The 20,871-nt window shown below is 41.9% G+C and overlaps 1 protein-coding gene across 1 annotated transcript in view; it reads right to left on the reverse strand.

Annotated features, from left to right (window-relative positions):
* The window catches only part of PARD3 (par-3 family cell polarity regulator), a 798,354-nt gene that overhangs the window by 320,819 nt on the left and 456,664 nt on the right, over positions 1 to 20,871 (reverse strand). The window contains exons 8-9 of the mRNA XM_084859201.1: positions 5,254 to 5,379; positions 2,917 to 3,299 (exon numbers count right to left, since the gene is read on the reverse strand). Of these exons, the coding sequence (XP_084715327.1) occupies positions 2,917 to 3,299; positions 5,254 to 5,379 (509 nt within the window). The remainder of the gene's footprint in view (positions 1 to 2,916; positions 3,300 to 5,253; positions 5,380 to 20,871) is intronic.

The raw sequence follows: 20,871 nt of genomic DNA on the forward strand, positions 1-20,871 counted from the left end.
ACATTTAGTACCAGCTACAGAATTTAGGCGGGGTGGGGGACACCCTCAGGAAGGAACGTTTTAGTGGGACCTTTTTACCTGGATACATGGGGTGTGCAAACTCAGAACTGTCTTACACTGCCTGTCTGAACTTCTTGGATGTTCTATATCAAGGAACATGTTGATGTGGTAGGCCTTTGGCCTATCCTAGGAAAATGACCAACCTTGCTGCCTCTTTGGGTGTTCCAGTCCGTTTATTGCAGGCCTTTCGGCGAGCCTTAAAAACATATCTTTTGTTAGTGGCTTTTTGCTAAACTGAGTTATTAGGTTGCTGAGCAGAAATGATTTTAGCTGTAACTGTTAAGGATTTTATTATCTGTATTTTAGTTTTCTCTGCTGGTTCTTCTTATTAATTATTTGTGGTTTGAGATTTTGTGTTATTGATGTTTTATGGCCTGGCTTCCCACAGGTTGGAGTAACCCTTAGTTTGATACAGTGAAGCCTTCAAGCAAACTTACACGGCTGCTGAAGTTGGACACACTGTGGCCGCCCCATATGAGTGCAAACACACCCACTGGGATCCCTAGCCATAGCCCCTGCCATGATGCACCCCATAGCCCCCTAAGGGAGGGCTCTGCCCACTCTATTCCACTGAGGAGGGCAGGGCTGTCCACAATATCAGGAATTGGGCAGGAGTATATATCTGTGTCCTTTGGCCTACTATGTGCTCATTAGCAAAATCTGTCCCCAGTGGCTGAAAATGTTACTTCGAGCTTCAACCACATGGAAACATTAACTTAAAATTAATTAATGCATGTTAAAAATAAAATAACCCCAAGGTGCACACCCCTAGGGTTCTCTTAGTATACATACCAAGTTTCAGGTGTCTAGGTTTCATGGTTATTTATTACAAATGCAAGAAACAACATTGAATGGTCTTTGCCTAGCACTAAAAAGACATGAAATTGGTGAGCAGATGAGCCTCTGGGGAGAATGTTCCATAATCAGGGTGCTCAGCCAAAATGTCCTCTCTGTGGTTGCCACCCACCTAATGCTCAAATCCAATGAAGAACTTAGTGTACAGGCAGACATATGTGGGGAAAGGCACCCAGATCTGAAGTGATTAAGGCCTTTGTGCTCAGAAATGGGACATAACCAGTGAAGCTATTTCAAACTGGCATGATATGTTTCCTAGGGTTGGCCCCAGTTACAGCAGTATAGCAGCTATATTCTGAACTAGCTATAGTTTCCAAAAGGTCTTCAAAGGCAACCCCATATACAACACATTGTAGTCATCAAGTCTTACCTTTGTGCCACAGAAATGTACACTCTCACTGTTTACTGCTGAGAAGCTATAAAATGCTATTTAGTCCACTACTTAGTCAAAATTACTGCTGCAATTATATAAACTGTATAATCACTATTTCCACTGCTGATTGAGCAAGTCAGAAGCCTGTGTAATATCCCAGCGGTGTTTTTGTAGGGTTCCTCTTCAACTGTTCCATTAAAGATGAAAAATTGGTAAATCACTGTAGTGACTAAATTTATATTTGTAAGCACAGCAGTTCCTCACTCAGCTAGTACTAGTGTGTTTTTCCCCCAAGCATGTCATCTTAAGCCGATGGCCTTAAGTATTTTTGAAGGCACATCAACAACAGAAGCAAACTGTCAACTCAACCTTATGTCATCCAAGTTTGTAGAGCTTAAAGCTCAGTAACCAGAAACAAGCAATCTGGTAGTTCACATGAAGTTCACAGAAAACAGAGCATAATCAAAGATGGAAAATAACAGTTCTGATAATTATTAAGCCTTAGGTAGAGTTTCCTTTAACGTATTCCATGTGCAACATATAATGTGAAGTTCAGTACCAGTCATACATCTACTTTAATATGATATTATATGCATAGAGACACACATACACACTGTATGTATGACTGACACTAAACGTAACCACTACATGCACTACAAATAAAACAGCATTGTTTGCCAACAACAGCACAAAAGTAACACTGAGATCGTAGTCAATCTTACTTCATTACAGTGAAATAATAGGTTTTATAAATCTAATTACTGGACAACTTTTTCAGATATTATGACAAATGCACATTGAACTTTGTATTTAGATATTACTATGCCCACATATAAAGGCGTGTTTTGCCTTTTTTTAAACATCCTTGTGTCACAATTCACCTGTCTGTTGCATCTGTTAAAGTGGATTCTAGTCCTCAAAAGCTTGTGCTGTAATGCCATAATACATTTATTAGTGCCAGAAGACTGTTGTTTTTGCTGCAACGCACTAACATGGCTACCCCTCTGGAAATCCACCCAGCTGAAATTTATGAAGAACTCAGTTGAAAAATATTTGGTTTAGGCCCTTGGAAATTACAGATGCTACCACTGGAAATGTTAATGGCTGGGTGTTGCCTTAACACAATGGACATTTCCCTGAACAGCTGACTCCTGTGCCATATCACAAACTTTCTTTGAAACTTTGAAACCTTTGAGTTTCAAAAGAATTTTGCAATGTAGGGGCTACTGTGGAAGAAAAATGCTAAGTCTAAAGTTTCCTGCTTTGTGTTACTAGCTGAATACTTTACTTTACACCCTGCCTAATAGTTTCAGCTTTGCTAGAGGTGCAAAGCACATTTTATGATTAATACCCTTGATAATGGAATCAAACCCATTACAGTTGTTAAAAGGTGCTATTTTCTTTTCTTTTTTTAAATTAACGGAAAAAACTGTCCTTAAGCAATTTACCAAATGCAGTTTCATGACCATTCTGCTGTACACTGTCATAGCTGAAATATCACCATGCTGTAGAAGCTTGTGGATCAGGGCCAATATTTCTCAAGATAGGTATCAGCCTAAATAAATATTACCTTGAAATATTACCTTTATCTCTCCAGTAAATGTTAAGTACAGAAACCATCATCTTACCTTTCCTCAGCTGTATATTAAGCCGCTTCCCTATCCTTTTCGTGTTATAGCCAGTGCTTGAAGTGGAGGTGAGAACTTTTTGTGGTGATGGTGCCACGCCCAAAGGTGGTTTTCCTGATGAATTCACAATATGAGGTAGTTGCGAGTAAGAGTCTGACTGATCTGCTTGATTGCTCACTCGGGGTATTCTTTGCAGTGTGTGAAGTCCAGTGTGGTTAATACTCTTATTGTCAATACACTGGGAATCAGGGCTAAACCGACTGGAGTAGTAAGCATTCTTCTCACTTTGTGATAACTGCTCATACTGTTCTTTCTTTGCTGCCGGAACCACATGGAACCAAATAATGGGAGTACGCATGGCTTGACGGAACATATGCTGTGCTCTAGGTTTTAGAAAGAATAGAAAATTAACAAATTAAGACTGGCAGACTAGAATACATTACAAACATAATTACTGATGTTAATAAGGCATCATGAAATGACATATTGTTGAAACTGAACTGTGAACTAAAAAAGCTGATATTCTTGGATTGCTCTGTTAACAAATGACTTTTTCCCTGAAGTATATTCCATTAAGGCAATGCAAGTGGGGGGGGGGGGGGAGACTTTTCTGCTTTTATCAATCAATGCATCCTTAAAGTTCATTGAAAGCTTTGATATTTTTCTTATACTCATTGTTTTGTACTTGTTATTGTATTTGTTGTTGTTTTTAACTTGTTTTACTGTGTGAGTCACCCTGTCACCTTTTTGTTATAGGACTGCATATAAATATAATAAATAAATATTATTTTCTAAAATATTATTAAGTGCGATTCTCCCCCACACACACACTACCACAAACCCAAACTCTCCTTAATACAAACTACAGAACATCTAAGAACATTATATATTGGCTTACACTGCATAAAGCTTCACTCTACCCTGTTTCAAAATAACTACTGAACTGTCTAATTAGCATTTTCAGTTCATTTACAATATACATCTATAAATAGAGAAGATTTTCATGTTAAATATTTTCTTTAGGAGACAGTTCAGATGTACTCTAAACTATGGTTATGCATGATGTGAATGAGTCACAATGAGACTCTGTCCCAAGCGCTCACTTTCCTTTTAGCTTTAGGTGCAAGTAGAGGATATTGAAAGCTTCCACGTTCAGTTTTTGAATAAACCAGTTTCCTGTTATATCAAACTCAAGCAACTGTTGTTTATTCATTCCAGCAAACCAGGATCAAACCTTGGTTCTGATCTAGTAGAACAGTGCTCCGTGGGCAAAAGTGACCTCAACATTCTTCTCTTTTAATAACCTACTAGAGATTATAATGCTACAACCTGCACCTTCCTTATTCACCATATTCCTCATACTGTAACACAACTCTTTGATACTCAGTGAGAGGTCTTCCACTAGCCTGACTGAACAGCACTGATACAGGTTTTGTTCTTCTACTGGTGGTTCTTTGGATCCAGGCTAAAGTCTTCCCCATTTGATGCAATGTTGGAGAAATCACATGACTGGCTGTCCCCGACATAACAGTGTTTGGGGAAGCCCTCGAACACACTGCAGTCGTGGGAGTGCTTCAGGGCTCCAGAACATTCAAGAAGTCTGTGGACTTAAATGACTGCCCAAAGTGCCAGAAATATTTTAATGTAGATTGATTATACTTAGTGGCAAAACAAAAACAAAAATTAAGGTCCCTGAATTATTTCTCTGACAAAAATCAATGCACTGCAAACACAGTAATGCTCAGGTGATAAGAGCTGCACAATTTTTCCTGCTTTACATTCATTTTCATTAAAATATTCATGTGAACTATAATTTATTTCATCTGTCAGGATTTTTTTTTAAATGGTTGGCTTCTGTCAAGACCTAATGCCTTGCCATGCAAATATTTATAAACTTACTGACTTCTTCAGGGAAGGCTCAGCATCTGAGCACAGGTATTATTTCTTATGCAAAATTACAGATTTTTTTTTAAGGAAACAGTAAACACAATGGTGTCTTGTTAACCAAAACAATGCTTTACTTCTCCATCTATAAACAAGATGAATCACTCAATATAATGGGGGGGGGGGAGAAAGAGAGAGAGAGAGAGATGGCCCTATAACTATTAAGAACAAGGCCTAAATTATCAGAAAAAAAGATATATAATGGAAGTCATTACCATGTAGCTTTGTAGACTGAGTAATTAAAAAAACCACTGTAATGATCTATAAACACTTATCTCTTTACAGAAAGAACTTACTTAGGCAATTTGTTCTTAAACATTTTATTCCAAATTACTTCCATGTGCAATAGTTAAAGGTTAAGAAAAGCAATAAACTGTAAATAGATGCACTTACTGCTCAAATCTTCTATTGCGAAGGTCCCCATCATTAATTCTGACAATACAGTCATTTTCATGAAAGAGATTTTCTTGTTCTGCTTTCCCACCTTTCTCCAGTCGCTTCACTAACAATCCCAAAGTTCTGCAACATAAAAACTATAAATTAGTATTACACATGCAATAATTGTCAGTATGCAGCGAGGATTTTGTTCAAAAGAATAAATCCTACTGTAATACTAAATTGCTCCCACTGCCCTAAAAATGAGCTTCTACAGTTTCTAAGTGATTACTATATATTAACTGAATAGCAGCCAGTTCTCACTGTGAGCACAGGAACTCCTCCAGGAAATGTGCCTGTATAAGGCCCATTGAAAATAATAAAGTTATGGGGTAAAAAGTACTTTCCACTTCTAATTTCACTTATACTTGTTACATGTTGCAGTGCAGTGAACATCTTGACACATAAGAGGTGCTATTACTCAGTAGTTTGCCTACTCAGGGGGTTGTAATCAACCCATCCTAGACAGGGGTCAACTCCCCCTAAAAAACCAAGTTCACAGACTGGGCAAAACTCATACATCCACCCGGATTCTCACTGGAGGCCCACCACGTGGCCTTTGTAGCATGGAGTACCTTTCATCACTTTCAGTTAGTGCACCAGCCACCACCTCCTGGATAGAGATAGCCTGCCCACGGTTACCCAAGTTCTCATATCATCTAGGTTAGACCAAATATACTGTACATGGGACTCCTTTTGAAGAGTAGTCCAAAATGCTGTGGTAGGTTATTAACTACAGTAGGCTGTTCGGAACATACCTTGCCAGTCCCTCAACTGGCTGATAGCCTGTTTCCGAGCGCAATTCAAATGCTAGTGCTAAAGCACTATCCTTTTCCAGATGAACCCACCATGCATTAAGGTAATTTTCCAAGGCGGAAACTGAAGAAAGGGCATTTTTGGCTGTGGTGGAGCAGCTCAGGAATGTCACCCCCATTAAGATTCACTTGGCACCTACTCTTATCTTTTTGGTGCCAGACCAGATGACGCCCTTTGTATTTGTCCCATGCCTTTTAAACATTTGACTGATTATTGACTATCGTTTCGATCCAGCTACTGTGATTTTATGTCTGCTGTCCTGTTGCTTTCATGCTGGTTTTTTATTTCATTTTATTTGCATTGGCTAGCCACCCTGAGAGCACTTGTGCTGAATGGTGGGATAAATGTTTTTGAAAGAACAGCAATAAAAACTTCTGAATATGGCTTCAAGGAGTCCTATTCTGTGCACATGCTCAGAAGAGATGCCTAGATCTTTCTTCTTGGATGCTTTTCTCTTTAAACTCCACTAAAGGGGGAAAAGCAGGTAACACAAGCCAAGGCTGAATCTACACACAGCAGTTATACCGTTATCATAACTATTGGTGCCCAGTGGTGTGTGTAGATTCAGCCCACATCAGATTATTTTAATGCACACTTCAATTACTTAGCCTGGCCCACCCACCCGCTCCATGACTCAATATTTTCAGAGGTTGTAGAGCATTTTTACTAAACTAAATTAACCCTAAAAGATGTATTTTCTACCCCACCACTGTTTCTTTGTTCATTCATTTGGTACATTTATATCCCACTTTTCCTCCAAGGAGCCCAAGGTAGCTTACAGGATCCTCCTCTCTATTTTATCCTCACAACAATCCTGTGAGGTGGGTCAGGCTGAGAATCAGTGATTGGTCCAAAGTCACCCAGTGAGCTTCATGGCTGAGTGGGGACTAGAACTTGGGTCTCTCAAGTCCTACTCCAATACTCTAACCACTACACCACATTGGCTTTATTGTAATGAAGAGCTTGAATTATAGAGTAGGAAACAAACTAAGTTAGTTGCACTCCATTGAAATCAAAGTGACTTTACTATATTTTCACATTGATTTCAGCAGAACCTAGATGCAATTGATGTAAAACACAATACTATGCATGTCTATTCAGAGTAAGACCTTACATCCAGGTAAGTGTGCATAGAATTCCAGAAAAACGTCTATTTCTGCTTCATTTACTACACTAAAGCCTTTGATTGTGTGGATCACAACAAACTGGCAAATTCTTAAAGCGATGGGAGTACCAGACCACCTTACCTGTCTCCTGAGAAACCTGTACGAGGGTCAAGAAGCAACAGTAAGAAACAGACATGGAACAACCGAGTGGTTCAAAATTGGGAAAGGAGTACGACAAGGCTGCATATTGTCACCCTGCTTATTTAACTTATATGCAGAGTACATCATGAGAAACGCCGGGTTGGATGAATCACAGGTCGGAATTAAGATTGCCGGGAGAATTATCAACAATCTCCAATATGCAGATGATACCACCCTAATGGCAGAAAGCGAAGAGGATTTGAAGAGCCTCTTGTTGAGGGTGAAAGAGGAGACTGCAAAAGCTGGTTTGAAACTCAACATTAAAAAAACTAAGATCATGGCATCTGGCCCCATCACTTCCTGGCATATAGAAGGGGAAGAAATGGAAGCAGTGACAGATTTTACTTTCTTGGGCTCCAAGATCACCGCAGACGGTGACTGTAGCCATGAAATTAAAAGACGCTTGCTCCTTGGGAGGAAAGCTATGGCAAACCTAGACAGCATAGTAAGAAGCAGAGACATCACCTTGCCGACAAAGGTCCATCTAATCAAAGCTATGGTTTTCCCAGTAGTAATGTATGGCTGTGAGAGCTGGACTATAAGGAAGGCTGAGTGCCAAAGAATTGATGCTTATGAACTGTGGTGCTGGAGAAGACTCTTACGAGTCCCCTGGACTGCAAGGAGGTCAAATCAGTCAATCCTAAAGGAAATCAACCCTGAGTGCTCATTGGAAGGACAGATACTGAAGCTGAAGCTCAAATATTTTGGCCACCTAATGCGAAGAGAAAACTCTCTGGAAAAGACCCTGATGCTGGGAAAGACTGAAGGCAAAAGGAGAAGGGGATGGCAGAGGATGAGATGGCTAGATAGCATCACCGATGCAATGAATATGAACTTGAGCACGGTCCAGGAGAGAGCGCAGGACAGGAAGGCCTGGTGTGCTATGGTCCATGGGGTCACGAAGAGTTGGACACGACTGAACGACTGAACAACAACAAAGTGTGCATAAGACTGCATCCTTAGTCTGAATCCAATCCATTATTATTTAATAAAATTATATAAGTATTATCAAAATTATTAAGTTGGTGGGTAGGAATTTACAAGTGGGCCATGTCCCAACCTAAGGTGGACTACACCAGTTGTACCAATACAACCTTCTATCTTTAGTTACAATTTTTTAGGTCTCGGGAGAGTGGCTGAGACAAAGAGAATGGAGGACAAGGTAGTAAGATAAACACACAAAGGGGTCGGGGAAGAACGAGGGAGGATGGCAAAAATGATCAACAATGGGTCCCATGCTGCAAATTGAGGTTAAAGGTACATTCTACTGCTCTATGAGAACTTGCTCTTTCCCATTCTAAGAGCTAACTTCATTCTATTCTCTTTCTTTTTTGCAGTTTTTTGAAAGTAAAGGCTGTTTTTTAAAACTTGTACATATGCATGGTTGGTTAAGTTTTAAGTTTGTCAATTTATACTTTAATTAGTTCAATTACAACTCAATTTTAGCCAGAGGGAACAATCACATCAGAACACATGTGCAGTGGCCACAGACAGCCAAGGTACAATGTGGCACATCCAGTATAATATTCTTATTACACTGTTGGTGTTTACACTGTCAGTTTTTATTAGGATACATTGCGATCATCTTCATACAGCTGGGTGGCAGTTGTGGGTTGTTCATATCTTCAAAGGAGATGTACATTAACTCAAAACAATTTTAGACATCAATAAAACACTTGCTGATTATTTCCAGTTGTATCACTGATTATATTTTAAATGTAAAATGGGAATGTTAACATATGTGACTGAGTTTATTTTATTTATATAATTAGGCTAACAAAGCATTAATATCTGAACTCATAGGTTGCACGTGCATAAATGCAAACACAACTACAGAGCTAGAGCATCTTTACACTTCCTCATTTTTTTCATGTCCCTAAAACCTAACCTCCCTTCTGTCATAAGTACAAGGGGTAAAGCAGCATGCAGCTGAACTATTACTTCAACAGGATCATAGATTTCCAGAGGACAGTGCAAGCCGTATAAGAAAATCAGTTTTCGAACTTTAAAGCCTTGCTGCCTTCAATACTCTCTCTTTCCCTCTCTCTCTCCCCCATCCCTGTGTGCGTTTGTGTGTGTGTGCATGCGCATGCGCACATGCATGCATGTGTATACGATCCTCCTCCTCCTCCAGAGAAGTTCTTAAATATTCATGCCTAATGGCTAGATGCATTAAAGCACCATTTTCCAAAAAGGTAACAGGTACAGTGCATTTCTTGTACCAATTCAAAGTGCTGGTTTTAACCTTTGGAATGCTAAATGGCTTGGGGGGAGATTACTTAGTGGAATGTCTCCTCCCATATTTACCTACCCAGACATTAAGATCATCATCACAGCCACTCCTCCAGGTGCCCTCGCCAAATGAGGCGAGGTGGGTGGCTACAACAGAGTGGTGTGGTGGCTAGAGTGTTGGACTGGGAGCTGGGAGATCTGGGTTCTAGTCCCCACTTGGCCATGGAAGCTCACTGGGTGACTTTGGGCCAGTCACAGACTCTCAGCCCAACCCACCTCACAGGGCCGTTGTTGTGAGGATAAAATGGAGGTAAAAAAGGTAAAGGTGTCCCCAACCAGTTGTGTCCGACTCTAGGGTGTGGTACTCATCTCCATTTCTAAGCCGAAGAGCCAGCGCTGTCCGAAGACGCTTCCGTGGTCATGTGGCCGGCATGACTGAACACCGAGGTGCATGGAATGCTGTTACCTTTCCCGCCAAAGCGGTACCCATTTATCTACTTGCAATTTCTTGCGCCGCCTTGAGTTCCTTAAGGAGGAAAAAAGGCGGGATATAAATGTAATAAACAAACAAATAACAGAGAGGGCCTTTGCAGTGGTGGCCCCCATTTGTGGAATGCTCGACCCAGAGAGGTTCACCTGGCACCTACGTTATAGTTTTTCCAGCATCACATAAAGACCCTTTTATTCTCCCAGGCCTTTAAAGAACTGTCTTCAGTGCTTTTAGTACTCTATTCTGTTGCTGGGTTTTTTTAATGGTTTTATGATGTGTTGTTTTTAGTCTTTGTAGCTGGTTTTACCATACGTTATTTTTATTTTTTGTTTTAAAGTTTGCAATAAATGTTTTTCATGTATTTATACTGCCCACATAACTTTGGTTGTTGGACAGATCCAAAGTACAGTAAATAATTAACAAGCAAACAAACAAATAATATACATAAACCAGGATTCTGAACTTGCAAACATCTGGCATGTGCCTGTAATTTCAACCAGGAGAGGTCACAGGATCAAGATCTAAGACAGTAGTAGGGCATAAGCAGGTTTGGAGCACAAGAACTATGCAGCAGTAAACAGCCTATGCAGGAGATGAACAGAAGTAACAGTAGGATGTGTCAAGATCAGTCACCAGCGTTGCTCATAAGAACATAAGCCATGGTGAAGCAGACCAGGGGTCCATCTAGTCCAGCATTCTGTTCACCCAGTGGCCAACCAGCTCCTTTCTCTGGAGCAGACAAGGGAAGTCAAGGATAGCTGACAACATTAGCTAAGGAATCCAATAGAAAGAATGAGAAGAAAGGACTAATGAATGAGATGCAGAAGCAAAGGGAGTGGGATGCAAGGAGGAAAGGCAGAGCACAGAATCAGATACTGGGATGGTTCACATGATAGCAATGAGGGAAATAAGCCATCATAGCTTATTTCCTTCACCACGCGTGCCGGTTGTGTGCCAGCTGGATTTCCCTAATTACCCTCACTCGTGGGGCTTGTTGTGTCTTCCAAACTTGGGTGGCATGGCTTGTTTGTGGAGGGGCAGCAACCCCCAAATAACCCGACAACACCCCATGGGTTATTTGAGGGTTGCTGCTCCCTCCGACAAGCCATGCTGTCTGGGTTCGGATGACACAGCGAGCTGTGCCAGTGAGAATAATTAGGGAAATCCAGCCAGCACGCATGGCGGGTTTAACAAGCCACTGTGTCTTGTTAACCATGCTGCAATTGTACAAACTGAGTGTATGCCCTGGCCGTGGGCTGCTAAGGTTTGGAGGTGCTGAGACAGTGATATGCCAGATCCAGGCTTGCTTACAAGGAGACTTTATTGAGTACTTACAGCACACGGGTGTACCCAATGGTTGGATCAGACAGCTTCTCTGAACCCAGAGCCAAGGGGTACAATGGGTTTTATACCATACATGTTAGCAGCAAGGCAGCATGACAGCAGCAAGCGTTAATTAGCGTTCATCTGCAACTTTACCAGCATAGGCTACCAGCCCCACGTCAGAGGGGAAACAATCAGAACTTTCCCAGCACAGACACCTGTAAACAGAGCCTAAACAGAGCCTCACTTCTCAGGCATTTCCTAGGCCCTGATAAAATAGCTCGTTAGCATGGAATGTGCTGAGGTGGCGATAGTGACATTTGACTCATCTAACAAGCTCAGCTATCAAGAGGCCCACTAGCAAGGAAATTGCACTTAATAATGAACCAAAGCAAAGCATTATGAATCTGTAGGCCCCTCTAAAACTACAGGTGACTTGGTTACAGGCCCGAGGCCTTACACTGAGCCACAGTGTTAGTGGGCAAAGTAACTCATCACTCAGGCAAAACTCTTCATTCACCCCATGGGTTCCTCTCGGGAGGAACCAGAGTTCTGTGGCATGGCACACAACCTGCATGCTGAAGTCCCAGGTTCAATCCCTGGCATTCCTCCTTAAAAGGATCAAATAGTAGGTGTTGTGAAAGATCTCTGCCTCAAGCCCTGGAGAATTCCTGCCAGACAGAGTAGTCTATCTAGGCTGGATAGAGAAATAGAATGACCTGGTACATGGCAGCTTCCTATTATGAGTTCCTATTACATAAACATACCCAGCAGGGATAAGGAAGAGTTATCACCAACTCATGCAAAGTGTAAATACTGCAGTATAAGTCTCCCTCTTATGCCAAGCCTGCATTCAAGCTGAAGGAATGAAACACAGAGATGAATCCCTGGTATCTCTGACATAAAATTGGTTATGATTATACTTTTTTTCTATTTGCTCCTTCAACATGTTCAGGGAAGCAGAGTGAGAACAGCCAATGACTGATCCCTGCAAAGTTGGTACTATCAGTTAGAAATCTAATGTACATAACTAGCGGGCCATCTTTAGAACTGTACCAGTTTCTGGTACCTGTGAGACCTGCAACTGAACTTTCCAGCACTGTGGGATTTGCATCTTTGTCCTTATTCTCCCCACTTTCCTATACATGTCTTGAACACACAAGCAGGGAAAGCTAACACCAGTGTCAGGTCAATCCTTGTTATTGAGGATGATGCAGAGTTGTCAGGGAATGCAAATCAAATTTGGGTTCTTAGAAGTTCTAAACTATGGCCGGTGACTCTGACACAGATTAGGACTAAAAAGGCTGTACTTTAGGTCTGCCAAATCTGGCACAATCCTGACTTGACAAAAATTAATAGAGATCATGTTACCTAAATTTATTTTCAGATCTCAATATAAACGTTACACCCAAGAGAGCAAATTACATCAGAACCTACTGAACTTGTCAAAACAGACCTGCACAAACAACCCTTTTTAAATTAGTTCTGCAATTGTACTTTTTAGTCACTTTGCCTTTTGCTGAGGACTTCACATGAACTCTATATACAACATTTTCTCTAAAGAAATGTGGTTTGTAAAAACTGTTACGAAAGTAATCAGGAACCTGCATAACTAATCATATAAACTATGTATTCCCTCCAATGATTCTCCCTTTCCATAAAAGTGTATAAACACACAGAAGCATAGAGAAAATTTTATTGGAAGTTCCATGTGCTGTTAAAATATTACACTGAGTGTTTATCTAATCTTTGGTCTTTTCTTACGGAAATACACTCGGTATCATAGAATCAGAGAATCGGAGAATGGTAGGGTTGGAAGGGGCCGACAAGGCCATCAAGTCCAACTCCCTGCTTAACGCAGGAATCCAAGTCAGAGTATCCCTGACAGATGGCTGTCCAGCCTCATCTTGAATGCCTCCAATGTGGGAGAGCCCACCACCTCCCTAGTTAAATTGTCTAGCCTTGAGAAGTGCTCCTTAGCTGAAGCTGATTGGTTACTGGGTACTCCATAATGCTGGAGCTAGCCATTCAGTACCCAATCGCTCTGGTGGCTATGTATTTATTGTACATCTAATTGCTATATGTGCGGCCTTCAGCCCTGTGATAATTACATCACTTCAGCTGGGCATGTTTTTGCCCAAACAGCTAAAAAAAGGATATTCAAAACAATATTTGTGAATACCAGATGCTGCATCTGAACTGAGCTCTCCTACACTAATGTAACTTGTGGCTTTTGTTTAATGAGAGTAATTGCAGTTTTGACGCACAGATTATTTCTTTTTATTATACATTGTTATCGCATGACAGGATTAATAAGACTTCAACTTGTTTAAGAGCTTATGTAGTTAAATTTGAGGAGAGGTGCGTTGTGTAGGTAGTAAGATGTGTTCTGCATTATTATTAGAAGATTCAGAATATAACTTCTTTCAAAATGGCAAGCAATGGCTATCATTATACCCAGATAAAATTAACATACTAATTATTAAACGCTGAGGTGTCTGGGAGAAGAGATGAAATATTAACATCCTATCACAAATGTAATTTTTCAAACCACAGATCTATTATAGAAATTAAAGATGAAGATGACCTGTTGCCCCACAATATGAACATGCTTGTGAAATCACTAAGTTTCTGCAGCTGCTTAACTGATGAAAAAAATAAAATGTTTCTTCAGTCATAAACCAGCATATCCTCTGCCTAATTAAGGAAACCGTCAGTATCTCCACTTAATTTAAGAAATAAGCAAAGCCTCTGCCTAATTCAAGTTCTTAGCACTGTTACTGACTAGATCATGAAAATTAGCTTCTACAGTGATTAAAAACACTCTTGCCCTATATATGGAAGGTTTTAGGGCTTGCCCAAGATATTTTGCTGCCTGAGTGATGCTGCCCCACACCACCCCGCCACACATACACACACACACACAAGTCAAGGTGTATAGTACCCAAGACCACCTAAGTTGTTTGGGCACCTCAAGCAGAAAATCCCACAAGCACCTTCCCTGGTAGTAAAAATACAACAGTAATACATGGAGGGAGCAATCCTATGGCCGCTAGACAGCGGCTAGATGGCCATAGGATATGCCGTTTTCTGGGAAATGACCTCGGAGCCCATGCTCCAAGGTTGGTCCCAACCTCCCTGCCCCCACATCCATGCTGCCTCAGAGGCAGCGCGGAGAAGCCCCATTCTCTGCACTCGGAAGAAGAGCGTGGAGTGGCTGAAAAGGGGCTGGGTGGGGCGGGGAGAGAGGATCTGCCTGTACAACACATCCTATGTGTTGTACAGCAGCCTCCTCTCCCGCTCGCCCCCCTCCCCCACGGCTCGACAGCCAAAAATGGCTGTTGAGCAGAAAAAGCAGGGCAGGAGAGGCGCAGAGGGAACAATCCCCCCCTGTGCTTTTCCTGCCTTGGCCGCCTATCTAGGCTGGATTGTACCCTAAATAACAATGTGCTGCCCTTTCATTACAGCTCAAATCAGCTGCCTGAGGCAGCCACCTCAATGTGCCTAATGGTAGGGCCCACCCTGAAGGCTGCTGTCTCACTCTGCCTAATTTTAGGGCCGGCCCTGAAAAGTTTCATTATTTAAGTCAGTGGTTTTCAGACCATGTTCTGGGGAAGCCTGGGGCTACTCAGTGAGAAGACCAGCAATAGCAAATGAGCCATTGTTCCTGACAGACAGTTTGCTCACCACTACTGGTCTTCCCCTACAATGTACAGCCACAGATGTGTGTTTTAAGACATGAGAAGTGTATAGGCAATGTCATGGGGGTTAAATTTATCAGGGGATACTAATCATGATGGTTATACAGCATCTCTAGGCACAGAAACAGTTGCTGAACAACAATTGCTTTGGATCAAAAATGAGAGAGGGCTATTGCAGTCATGTCCTGTTTCTGGGCTTCCCAGAGACATCTGGTTGTCCACTATGGAAAGTGAGTGTAGAACTAAATTGACTTTTTGTCTGATGAAGCAGGGCTCTCCTTATATCCTTAATGGTGAAGCTTAAGGGGCCAGGAGAGTGGTCTGTGTAACTGGTTCTCCCAGAATCTGCTGCAACTTATACAACTTACAGGGTTTCCATGGCAAACGAGCATAGCTTCTCTAGGATTGATGGGACAGTGTTTCCCAAAAGGACAATGTTTGAAAACCCACTGGTGTTTGTTTTGGTGTGTTTTTTTTTACAAAATCCAGACTCATTAATAAGGCTTTGCTTCACTTATGACAAATATATTATTATAAGGACATGGTAATGATGCAACAGGTGCCCATTTTATTAATTAGGTAAGAAATTTTATGTTGAAAAATCATGTTGAATTTCATGAATGAAAGAAATATTAAGGGTTGTATCCAAAGAACTGCGAGTGGAAGAAGATGTATTAGCGCTATTCTGTCAGCTCTTGCACATGCTTCGCACAGTGCATTACCACAATGTATCAAGGATTGCATAACCTTATGAGAAACTGGAGGAACAGGAAAGATATACGCTGTTAACAGATAAACTACTAGTAGAACATAGAAGGTGCTGATGAATGCTTGTGCAAAACTTGTACAAAAAGGAAAACTCTAGATTTAGGACCACTTTCCTGACACAACATTCTTCTGCTCAGTTGAGCGTTTTTGTGAGCAGAAGAAGCTTCCTACTAGTAGACTACCACATTCGGATACAATCCAAAGTCATTTCATATGTTGCGTCTACCATATATACGAAGGCTAAGATTTCAGTTTTAATGCAATTGCTATAGCCCCATGCCTGTATTAAAATGTTGACTAAGATCAGGTGAAGCAGTCTATTAATAAAGACAGCTTGTGTTTTCAACACAGATATTACAGAGCAGTAACAGCCCACTTCCCCCAGTTTGTCTTCATTAAGGAAAACAACTTTGGACATTTTGGGGACCACTACTGAAAGCTCTTCTAGGTTTTTTAAAAACTTTTTTGCAGGATGTGATTATGGGATACATAATAGTTACAGACTCATCATTTTAATGTTATTCTTCACCGACACAACAGTGCTACCTTTTATGAGAAATATTAAGTTTTAAATTTCATCTATTAAATACCGAAAAGCCCAAAGGAAATCAATGAACTGTATTTCAGAAATCTAACTCAGATTGTAATTGATTGTAAATCTAACTTGGTTCGCATGATACAACAGCCCATGGGTTAAACTGTCATGCACAAGCCTGCAGTGCACCCACCACTTCCACTTTTACTGAGCAATCTACAAGCGGCTCTGTGTAGGTTGCTGAGCGTGTCATCCAAACCTGGACCACTGGGTTGTTTGGGGGTTAAACAACCCAGCAGTTAACCCATCGCTTGTTGTTGGGTTAACTGTTCGGTTGTTTAGCCCCTAAACAACCCAGCGGTCCAGGTTCAGATGACACACTCAGCAACCTATGATGGAGCCACTTATGGATCGCTGAGTAAAAGTGGAAGTGGCGCATTTCTCCCACTCATCTCTGACAGCCCATGGGTTGTTTAAGCCATGGGCTATCATTACGTGCGACATGGCCCAATGAATTAACACATCATTTTGCACTACATATATGCGCATCATGGTCTATTACCCATAGATACTTCTTTTGGACAGTATAATAAACATATATAAGTTTAAAGTCTGAGAGAAACCTACTCAATTATTTTAAAATCATTTAAGAAAATATTTTCAAATGGAACACACACATATCCATCTCAGGATTTTGATGCAGTTCATCAAACTATGGAAGGCATTTTTTTCTGAGAGTATTTCTGAAATAAATAAACTAAAAGGGTCTGGTAGGATTGGAACTCATGTCAGCTGCAACAGTCTTTTACAATTATAATGCATACGTAAAAAATGTTTGATTGACCTACATTTTAGGTTTATATCTCCATTTCCTACCATTCACGAATGTGATTTTTCTGTCTTTCACAATTCCAGCGCTTGCTATCTTGAGTAGTACTTTATTTTGTATTGATTAATTATAATTTCCAAGTCCCCATGGGGTGAAGGAAGAGAAAACAAAGAGGAAGACATGATCACAAGGAGTTCTTATTTAGAAGCCTGCTATTTTGAAATATACACAGTAGTTTAGTGCAGTTCTTTAAACTCCAACTATCACAGGTGATTAAATAGGAGAGCTCTGTGAAGAGAGCTATGCTATGGACTTCAGTTAGGATGTCCATGTATGTGTAAAGTGGCATGACTAAGGAAGCCATCCTACAGTTCCTGGGTGAGCGTCCCAGGGACCAGATGATTGTTCAGAGTCCCTCTTCTGAGCTCAGAGGTAGTGCTCCAGCCTCGAAAGAGATCCAACCCCCTGCCCCCTTGGAGCCTGCATGGAAAGGACTGCGCTGGCTGCCCTCCAAGGTTGGAAAAGTGACCTTGGAGGAGGAGGAAAGGGGGTGTTCCAGTGGGCGGGGAGAGGAGGAGACCAGAGATGCCAGGATACGTGTTATCCTGAGCCTTTTCCAACCTCCTTTCTTCCCCCTCCAAAGTGTCCTTGCTAGATGGCTAAAAAGTCCATCTAGAGAAATCTGCAGAGCAGGATGATGGAGAGGTGAAAAATGCCTCTGCCATTCCACCCAACCTGTATTGGATGATTGTACACCTCTGAGTCTGGGGGCTTCCGATCAATGGGGGCACAATCAATTGGATTGTGTCCTAAATTTATCAACATAGTTTTGTTTGTGACAGGCATATTCACATCTGTGGCTTCTGGAAAAAAACACAACCATGTCTACGTAACAGTTACCAACTTGCTCTTTTTACCTGTTCAGTTCACACTAACCCAGGGGTAGGCAACTTTCCATCTGCACAGCCCCAGTAAGCGTAAGGTATTTTAGGTTAGGATTATATTTTGAGGCTGCAGTCATTTTTTTATTACTGAACATGCAATCCTATGTATGTTTCCAGAGAAAAGGGTCGTACAACTCCCAGCATGGGAGTTGTAGGACCTTTTTCTCTCAAAACATACATAGAATTGTGCTCTGATAACAATTGTAAAAGTATATTGTGAACTGGCTTGAGCTGTTGAGAAAGGTGGGATACAAATGTTTTAAAGAAATACTAAAGAAATATGGCTAGCTGAAACGGATGCTTTAGGACCTTCTGGTGGGCTGAGAATACAGGGTAGAAATGAATGAAAGGAACAAACATATTACAAAAAGCACAATTGTATAATTAAATTTTCCGCCCATCTTAGCATCTAAAAATATGCCTTCACCAGGCCCGTTTTTAAAACAAAAGAATGAATAACTGCAAAACCAAACCACCCTGAACCAGAGCATTACCTCTCAATAAAATGTTGGGGAGCCCTAAATGGCTCAAATCACCTTAAAAGCTAAACACTTCCAAACAATTTACAGTTATGAGGCTGTTCTACCCCTCACAGTGCATTGATAGCTGATACAGCACAAAGAAAAGGAAAATAGGTAGTCCTACAAAAGCAAGAGGGTAAAGCTACACTGAGATAAAAATGAAAGAGCAGTTTCTGAAAGATTTATGAGCTTTGGATTTTGAAAGCTGCTCCTGCACACACTGGATATACAAATAAAACCATATGACAGGAACTGGAAGCAAGATGGAAGGAGTAAAATCCATACCAATTTTCCGTGTCAGAACCGTTAGCCTGATGGTGCCTCCCCTCACCCAAATGAATAAAATTATTTGTACACTAAGATCAGCTGAAATAATATTAGGGCAGCAATGGAATTTCAAGCCTGCCCACATTACAGCTTCACTTTTAGTGAGAGGTTATCTGATTAGGCTTCTCAAGTCTATTTGAATAAGTCAAAGTACGCAGCACCCACAGTTCTCAATTTATGGTCTTCTGAGTTACCTGGTGATGAGATATCTTCTGTGTGCCATTCCAGAATCTCAAAGAGCTGCTTGATCATGCTCCAGCCAAAATCCCCTTACAAGCTATTCTTAAGTCTATGGTGTGTCAGTCTGTCAGAATGCAATTCCTAATATGTCAGGATAATTAATGATCCATGACAACTGCCCTCAGAAAACAGAGCTTCTCAGATTTCCTCGCCCATCCCCGCTTTATGATAATTTACCCTGCCATAAGCGATGCTCCACTCTCCATTCAGACCTTCCAACACATTTTATTAGCACTATGAAAGCTTGCATTTTATAAAGCATAGGAGCACTACAATAAAAGCCACAATCCAGCAACTCTGACTGTACTAGCCAAGTGCGCAAATGTGTCTTCTTCTTTCTTGTCGAAAACATCCTGGAAGGCTGCATATTTACTGGATAGGGTCACCAGAGTAGAAAAACTGCTTGGAGATGACAAGGAAGGAGAGGAAGGGGCTAACGCCTGAGCTGTGGCTGATCCGGTTCCTGGGAAACAATGCTGTTGATAGTACGGGGATGAGAACTGTACTCTATGGAGTTTCCACACGATCTGAGGATTGTGCTTTGAGAGCCAGGATATGCCCAGCACAATTGGGTATTGGGGCACCTTGGCCAGGTGAAACTGAGTTTGCTCGACATGCCCCTGGGAACGTAGGATGACTGGAGTTGTAATCTGAGTGACTGCTCCAGATAAGAAGAATGCCCATCGATGGTCTCTACTTTCAATGGGGCAGGCAGGAGCAGAGCAGAGATGTTGTGTCGCTGAACAAACATTTTGTGCATAAAACTGGTAGTAGCCCCAGAGTCCACCAGCGCCATGACATGTCTCTCCCCCGCCCCCCGGACTGGGGAGCATGGAGGTGCATAGGAAGCAGCAGGTGGGATGGGGGAGCGATGTGTGGGAGGCTTACCCTGGCTGCGGATGGTCCCTCCTCACTGGAGACTCCCAACAGATTTGTGAGGTGGCCTACTCAGGCTTGGGGGGCAGGAGGTAGTGAAGGAGGTGGGGCTGTCAGTCAGGACCTGCAGAATCTGGCAAATTGACCTTTCTTTCCACACCTGAAGCACCGATGTTCAGCGCGCCACCGTTCCAGTTCTTCCAGCGACAGCGTAGATCGGATTGCTCCCAGTTACATTGGGATCTCCTCCGCCCCTGCAGCAGGGCTATGGGGGGGGCAGCACCCAGGGGGGTGGGAGGAGGAAAATCTCAGCTAACAGAACTTTTTTTGGCTTGTCGGCACCCTTCCAGCCGACTGTCAATCTGCAGGCGTGACTGGATGAGTTCAGCCAGCATCGGTGGGCGTGGTGCCTGCACTAGCTCATCTAAGATCTTGTCATTCAAGCCGTCCAAAACTTTGGCCACCGGAGCACCATCATTCCACTTTAAATCCTGCATCAGCAAGCGAAAACTGGTCGCATAACCTGAAACACAGTCCTTTCCTCACTTGAGGCGGTGGATATCCCGGGTCGCCATCTCCACATGAAGGGGGTCGCCAAATCCCCCCCCCCCATCGCATTCATGAAGTCCTGGTAGTCAGCCAGCAGGGGGTCATTAGCGAGCAGAAG

The sequence above is a fragment of the Heloderma suspectum genome, chromosome 5 (assembly GCF_057233095.1).
Source record: "Heloderma suspectum isolate Gila_16-S chromosome 5, 16-S_ref, whole genome shotgun sequence".
Taxonomy (NCBI): domain Eukaryota; kingdom Metazoa; phylum Chordata; class Lepidosauria; order Squamata; family Helodermatidae; genus Heloderma; species Heloderma suspectum.